The 8,052-nt window shown below is 35.2% G+C and overlaps 1 protein-coding gene across 2 annotated transcripts; it reads left to right on the top strand.

The window, feature by feature from the left end:
* Nucleotides 1-1,603: 1,603 nt before the first annotated feature.
* Nucleotides 1,604-7,371, top strand: LOC111392598 (transcription factor bHLH128-like). Of its 2 annotated transcripts, XM_023017953.1 has the most exons (6): nt 1,611-2,110; nt 4,857-5,179; nt 5,258-5,395; nt 5,590-5,655; nt 6,075-6,143; nt 7,041-7,371. In XM_023017953.1, exons 1-6 carry the CDS (start codon nt 1,690-1,692, stop codon nt 7,098-7,100), a joined length of 1,077 nt encoding a protein of 358 aa, XP_022873721.1. In that variant the 5' UTR covers nt 1,611-1,689; the 3' UTR covers nt 7,101-7,371. The 2 variants fall into 2 exon arrangements, with proteins under 2 accessions (XP_022873722.1, XP_022873721.1); XM_023017954.1 differs by lacking the exon at nt 6,075-6,143 and having other exon boundaries at nt 1,604-2,110.
* Nucleotides 7,372-8,052: the final 681 nt, after the last annotated feature.

Genomic DNA, 8,052 nt, shown 5'->3' with positions numbered 1-8,052 from the left:
TATATATATATATATATATATATATTACACGAGACAATATTTTGAAGGATGCAAGCAATCCACTTAGTTAAAGAAAAAATATTATCATTCTTCGTAGTAAAGATGATTGGCATCAAGATGTTGTAAGATGAATAGGCACACTAGTGTCAAATCGATGAACATAAAGAGATCAATGCAATCAATGTTTACCCACTTTAAGCTTGCTTCACATGTGGCCCTCACATATTCTGGGTCACCTCGGGCTTTTACTTTCCCATCCTTTCAAGAGAAAATACTTATTGTACATAGCTATTTACATAATAATGAGATGTCAAAATATAAGTGGGAAAGTTATTTAATTAATGAGATTTTGATCCAATTAAAATCACGTCATATTATGTTGGTAAATTATTATTTACATATAACACAACTGCCTTCCAAGTTACCTCGAACTTGGTAGCTATTTGCATTTTCGCTTTCATTCCTCCTGTCAAAGCCTACACTATATGATGTCCCTAAATTAGTTATATGATTACCAACAGCATCAATAGCGATATATTTACATAAAAGTATTGTGAATTTATGAGTGCAAGTATACATACAATAGCACATGCACAAACACATGCAAGTAAAATCATGAATTTTCCTTCGATTCTTGTCTACTTTTACTCATTACGTTAATATTTACAAATGGTTTCTAACTTAATTATATTTACAAGGAAACCATTCATTTGGTCATGCTTAAAATCAAGGTATTATCGTTTAGAGTTTGGATTCCAACAACATGATCATATTCTTTCCCTATGTTGTTGAGAAAGCATGTCATGAACTCCATCTTTCCAATCGATGCTTCACTCTGTGACCGAGAGATGATCTCTTTGAGTCAAATAGAGGGCTCCTGTACAACCACAAACCTTTCCCTACGAGCCATTTTGCTCGGGGACTGTTCCTTGCATAGTTATCATACTTACTTTCTAGTGTATATCTAATTCAAGTCCTCCAAAAAACTATACTCAAGACCTTCCCTCCTAAGATGTGGACTTCTTTTATGTCTCTATCGATTCAAACTCAAGACTTTCCCCTTAACGTGAACTTAAGTTGAACGTTGACATCAATTTTTTTTTCCTGATATACTAATTAATAAAAGATTGACAATAAGAATGAAACATAAGAAAGGTTAGGAGAAGGATGTACGACAATAAGCAATTACTGAAACTTTTAGTGCAATTAAAAAGTGATGGAACACAATAAAATATTTGTAACAATATAACCATAGATTTTGCTACAGGTACTCAAAGCTTTACACTTCGGGCTACTCGCCCCTCACATAGGGGTGGGTCCCACGCATTTATTGGGTGTGGGTCAACTTTTAACATTGGTTCGACCCTAACTCAATCACTTAAACGTTGACCCTATACCTAGCTAGTTTGAACCGACCGGTTTATCCAATTCAACCATCTGATCTTTTGCTGTTTTCCGCCCAACCATTGCTTCTTAGTTCTTACTATAATTTGCTCTAAGGAAATATAACGTTAGACTAACTGACAAGGACACTGTTGTGCATGAGGCCTCATTTTCTACAAGTCTACAGCCACTTGTAATATTATAATTATCTCCGGACTTTTCCTCTACAAGTTGCATCCACTTTTAAAATCCCAACTCTCTCCATCTTTCCCTCTCTCTCTCTTCACCCCCTCTCAGAACAAGAATATGTACCCATCTTCTACCTCTTCATCATCGCAAGGCTCAATGGGCCCCAGCGGCAGTGGTGGCACCGGCAGCAGCGGCCTCATGCGTTACGGCTCAGCCCCTGGCTCTCTGTTAACTGCGGCAGTCGACTCAGTCGTTGGTCGCGGTCGTGAATTTTCCCGATTCTTCTCGTCTGATCCTTCTGAATCCATTTCTAAGGATGGGAGTAATAATGGTGGGGGAGCAAACAATCCTAGAGAACAACAAAATAAGACTGCTGGGTTGCAAAGGTCTTATGGGTTTAATGAGATAGCCACTGGTGGTGGAAGTGGAGGCGGCGGCGGCGGCGGTGTCGCGTCGTCTTCTCGTTCAACTTTGATTCGTCATAGTAGCTCACCAGCTGGTTTTCTTAATCAACTTGCAACTGCTGCTGGAGATAATGGTTCGTCAACTTTTTCTTTCTATTTTCTATTCTTTAATTTCCATGAAGTTGCAAAAGTCTATGACGCTTTTGTTTTCTTTCTCTTTTTAGTTTTTCGCTAATGACTCTAAAATGACCATTTTAGCCTCATGCTTACTTTTAAAGTTGGGTAAATTTCATACGTGGTTACTAAAATTTCAGCGGAATTTCAATTGGGTCATTAAACTTCAAGTAGTTGAACTTCAGCCACGTTTCATAAAATTTGAAAGAAAATTGAATTTTAGTGACCCATTTGAGACAAATTAAAGTTAATGAACCAAGCAAAATTTTGGTGAAAGTTTAGTGCTACAAATGAATTTCACCCTCGTATCTTGCATTGTCATGACTCATTAGTATTCTACATGCTATTTATTGCCCGTAAAAGAGGTTTTAAAATCAAGATTCTCAAAATTTATGCCACAACGACTGTTATTAAAATCTTTCATTTGTTTCTATGTTACGAAAGAAAATTCATATATTTTTTAAATATGTCCCAATCTTTTGGTCTAATTCAATTAGGGTTCAGAATTTGGCCATGCTAGAGTACATTTTGTATTTTCTTCTCGATTTACCTCATGGTCTAACCTTACCAAATTGATATCTAAATGACACAATCAAGTATGTTATTCAATAATTGATAAAATTTTCATGTTTTTAATACTATGCAAAATTAATTTGACTAAAAGAATTTCAATATATATATATACACGGAAATTATCTCATAAGCAACGATACTTAGTTTATGTTAAACACCGATGACACGACACATAATTCAATTGGTGAATAAGTTAATAGTGAGACCAATGTATTTAATGATTTACCAATTAAATGATGTGTCATGTCATCGGTGTTTAGCTACGCACGGGTGCTTAAGAGATTATATATATATATATATAGACGTGAACATATTCAAATAGTGCATGTTTAATAGGAAACCCAAAAAAAAAAAAAAAATTACCCAATGTGGCAAATTTGATAAAATGTTTACGTGTTTAGCTCTTCAAGTTTTTGAACGCCCACGGTTTATAACTAAACCGCTTTGTCTAAGTCAAGACTCATCTCTCTCCATTGACTTCATTAGAGTATAGGGTAAATTTCATCCTGTCGCTAAAATTTTTAACAAAATCTCTTTTAGATCATTAAAATTTAACCCCGTTTCAAATCTCATTACCTATCGTCCTCACATTGACGAAACTTTCTTAGCGCCGTCTCACCCTGAGAACCAAAAATGATAAAATGAAGGTTATAACGTCTTTATATTGAATGTTAAATGGTTTTTTTTTTCCTACACTTTTGTGACATGACGTAGTAATAATTCGGCATATCAATTGGCAATTATGTTGAAGATTCGTTGATGTATGACGGTCGTCTTAAGTTATTTTCATCAATTTGGGAGATGAAATGTTATAGAATTTAAAGTTTAGTGACCCAAATTGAGATGTCTATGAGAGTTCGATAACCTCAAATAAATTTTATCCCTTTTGTTATATCTTATAATATTGGGTGCTAGATGATGAACTTTAATACTTGATATTTGTTAGCAGCTCGGCTACTCGTATAGAGTTGGGGACAAATTTAAAAACAGGAGTTGAGGTGGATGCATCTCAGTCCACCTCAGGCCTTATTTTTTATCCCTGTCCCTGTACCAGTACCAATAGCATAAATCATTTGTTGGTGGTAGTGAATTATTAGGGACATTGAATTCCAAATGTAAGAAGCAAGTGGACAATTAAAAATTGAAAAAAGGGCTTATAAGATAATGATATTCATATTTTAGACCACTTGTTTTGAAGTGGATAGATTCAACACACACACCAATGTTGGGAAGATACATGCATTTCTCATCAAGTGGACGATGTCACGTGACTCCTGCTTTTCCAACCCGTGAACTTCACGTGCTCCCTGGAAGTTACCCGGATCTTGTTTAAGTATCCATCTAGACCCGGGTAATGGAAATGTGTACTCATAGTCATATTGGACTGACTAAACCCATCACGGCCCAACTAGCATTTTGAACGGTCCAGACCCATTGCTGTGTTGGGCCGACTATTATTTATTAAAGAATTAAATTTTAAACAAAAAGAAAACTAATCAGTTTATATTTTTGCAGTTGTTTTAGGTCAACCTAGTTTGAAGATTTATCCCCTATTTGGTGTGGTGCATATTAAAACTAGTTTTTATTAAAAATTAATCTAATATATGGTTGAAAAGTTGTGATTTTCATAAAATAAGAGGAATTGAAATTAATCGTTGACTTTGACTTGAAATTTTTTAACGAGCTTTAATCCACACCAAACAAGTGCTAATTGTTCACATTCTTAGAAATGAATTGGACATTGGATTGAATGTCTTCTACTTGGATCTAAGACCTCTATCTGATAGTTTGAATAGTCTCAACACGGTTAACTTTACGTATTTAAGAATGACAAAATGTTCAACTCCTGTGTTGCACCGCCCCATTCTCGTTAGTTGGAAAACTAGGGCGACAATGGAGAACATGATCGAGACCCAACTATGAGTATTTTAAGTATATGGGGAAGGGGTGGGAAATGAGGATATTTTAATCCCGCCCCGCCTATTGCCATACCTAAGAGTTAAATGCATTGCTTTGTTTGATCACACAGCTTTAGAAAGTTAAAGAACGAGAAGTACTTATAAACAGATTTCCATTAGTTTTCACTAGCTATTTTGCTTCAGTACTAATGTGCTAGCTCTTGAATAAAAGTAGGTTTTTCAATTACAAGGGGGATAAGAAGCTATGATCCTAAAGAGGTATCAGACAACGGTCGAGGTATAACAAGATTGAACTCTCAACTCAGCTTTACAAGGCCGGAAACTCTTTCTCGGATTTCTGAAGAAAACGAGAATGTTGTTGATGTCATTAATATGAATAACGGCCAAAGAAAATCTACTCATTCTTATACAAACGCCGGTTTTGGTATGGGAACCTGGGACGACGACAATGCTATAATGTTCTCTGCACCACCAACTAAGAGAGCTAAGAACATCAGCAGCGAGGTTGTCAATGATCTAAACACCATTGAATCTCAGGTATAATAAATACTCTTTGATCATATTCTTAGATCTTCAAAAGTTACTTCGACTAACAAATTTTCATTCTGTTATCAGTTTCACTTTAGCATATCGGAGACAGCACTAGAGATGGCTGCAATGGATAAGTTACTACACATACCTGAAGATTCAGTTCCATGCAAAATTCGAGCAAAACGTGGTTGTGCAACACATCCTCGCAGCATAGCAGAAAGGGTAAGAGTGAACTTCGGCCTCTCACTTCGGGGGGAAAAAATAATAGAAATTTTATCATTCGGACTTTTCGTCTTTAGAAAAGGCTGTTATTTTTCTCTTCTAATATTGTCAATTGATATCCATTGTCTTGGTACTCAGATTGAATAAAATGCTTTAAATTTTTACCTTGTGATGATGTTTGTTCTCTAATACAGGAGAGAAGGACGCGAATTAGCGGAAAGTTAAAGAAGTTACAGGATCTTGTTCCCAACATGGACAAGGTAATACTTCCCTATTCTAAATTGACGTTCTTTCATCAAAGAGGAGCTCATTACTATCAAATTTAATGTGGTGGTGAGCGTGTTAAATATGCGTATAAAGTAGGAAAAGCGAAATGGTTATAAGAACCCCAATGATCCGCATGATCAACGATGAAAGAGACCTAATCACCATTTCTCTTTGTCGTGTTCTTTAACTGCCTTTCTTGAAAGATGGTAGAAAAAGAAAGTAGGCCAAATCCTAGGGATAATAACCGCAATGGATCTAATATTGGTTAAGAGGCAAGCCTTCATACCAGATCTGAGGTAGCAGATATGTCATTTTCAAGGAATTATGGAGTCGATTAGTCTGTTTCTAATTATGTTGGATCGACATTGCCACATATTTTTAGAGTCGATTTTAAGAGGATGTGTCATTGCAGCAAACTAGCTATGCTGATATGCTGGATTTGGCAGTTCAACACATAAAAACCCTTCAAAACCAGGTTCAGGTTAGTAGATATATTTAATCAAATCTTCTTTTTTGGGAATAATTGATGCAGCACAGTGCACATAAAAAGCCTTATAAACCCGATTCCTTTTTGTCGAAGATTTGGCTTTCCGTGGATTTTCATCTGTTTCGTTGTTTAAGAGAGTAATTTCAACTGTTTTGATCATTTTCAAAATAATTTCATCATGTAATTAGTAAATAAGTCCTTTCAGGAAAGATTATGGTAGGTAAATATGGTAAAGATTATAGTAAGAAGAATATAATTCTAACCCAAAATTGTATTCGTATTCCAAATACTGATATGATCAAAACATCACACCACGGATATCAACTTTTAAAACGGGTTTTGCTATACGTACACTGCCGTTGACAAGTTGGTATGGGGACACCTCAACGCCAATGTACAAATAGCATAATTCTTTTCAAACTCCCACTCCACAACAATTCTCCAGCAATGATGAAACCTCATTATTCCAGGAATTCTTACTCTTTACTATATTTTTCTTTAATGTCCAAACATGTTTCACTATGTTGTAGGTTCAGCTTGAGCATATTTTGCAAATTATTCTTCAGTCTTATGATGTTTCTCTCACAATTTTTGGATATAAAATTTAAAATACCCGAATATTTATATAACATACCTTAAACTCTTCTAAACTCCAGATATAACATCTATTCCTTAATACATGTTCGGAAATTAGTTTTAGTATTACCTTTTTGAATTCCTGTCGACAACATCAAGGGCATGACTTAAATCTAAACCAAAAGGCATTGTGCATAAAATAGACTGTCAAATAATCATGAGTAGGAGTAACTTCTTATGACTCTTACATAAAAAACACCCTGCCTCCCCACCTTCTTTTTCCTTTCTCTGGACATTGTTTTCATGCTTTTGCAGAAACTAAACGAAGAAGTTGAGAACTGCACTTGCGGATGCAAAACGACGTGGGATTCCTAACATAAAAATCAAAAATTGTATTGAAGCAAGTAGCAACTTATAGTACAGCTTCGTTCACAAGACATTTTAAAGTTTTTTCCATAGGGACCTCTCAGGACATCATGTAAGAAGAGAGTAGCCCGGATTTGTATATGAAGAAGCAACTCATCTATAGTTCAGCTGAAAGCATGTGTAGTTGCTACTAAATTTTGAAAGATGGTATGTAAATCATTGCATATTTTTGCTTTTTGGGATCTTAAATATTGACCAGTTGTTTGGTTTGGATTGCTCATTTTGCTTCCTAGCTTGGTATAACAAAACCAAAATCCTGATATAAGGTGCTCAACAACATTATCACATGCTGTAAGTTCATAAGATTTTTGTTCTAATATTGCAGGCTTCTATCATCTTTCAAAACCATTTGAATTCCATATCAATAATGCTGTCTAAGTAATTAAGAAGACAAACACTAAAAAGAATGCCTACCATGACAATTTTAATAAATGGGTGACAACGAGACTTGAACCAATCGAAGGCTTTCGTATGCTCCTATGTTGCTCTGACTCGAGTGTGGGTGCTATATATGAGAGAATAAATCTAGCCGTAAAATAAGTTTTCATTTTCGTTACAGAATTTTTTTGAAGATTCGTTTAATTTAGATTTTTAATAAATTCAATCACCAAATTCCATTGAATCCTCACGAAAGATCAAATCCTCACCCAATGCAGAATTTACTAATAGCATATTGAAATTCCCATTCAATATTTGTTTTCAGAACAAAAAACAATACAAACTTCATGTAGCCAATGACGATTTCAAGCATTTTGTCTTATTTGATAAAGTAGATTGTATAGTATTGGACGGGTTTTCAAATTTACGTGTACTCTTCAATTTTGTCCAATATTACGTTTCAAATTCATTACGGACGAGGAGTACATCGTACATCTGCCCATGGTACTACCAGCTGTTCCTG

Source organism: Olea europaea, unplaced genomic scaffold (assembly GCF_002742605.1).
Source record: "Olea europaea var. sylvestris unplaced genomic scaffold, O_europaea_v1 scaffold942, whole genome shotgun sequence".
Lineage (NCBI taxonomy): Eukaryota > Viridiplantae > Streptophyta > Magnoliopsida > Lamiales > Oleaceae > Olea > Olea europaea.
Note: the sequence above shows the minus strand (reverse complement) of the source record. Positions and strands in the feature narration are given on the sequence as shown.

Excerpts from the sequence above, each read along its gene's own strand:
- LOC111392598 (XM_023017953.1), top strand. The coding sequence starts at position 1,690 with ATGTACCCATCTTCTACCTCTTCATCATCGCAAGGCTCAATGGGCCCC. Across the intron at positions 2,111-4,856 it reads AACTGCTGCTGGAGATAATG|GTTTTTCAATTACAAGGGGG; the intron begins GTTCGTCAACTT and ends GAATAAAAGTAG. Across the intron at positions 5,180-5,257 it reads TAAACACCATTGAATCTCAG|TTTCACTTTAGCATATCGGA; the intron begins GTATAATAAATA and ends TTCTGTTATCAG.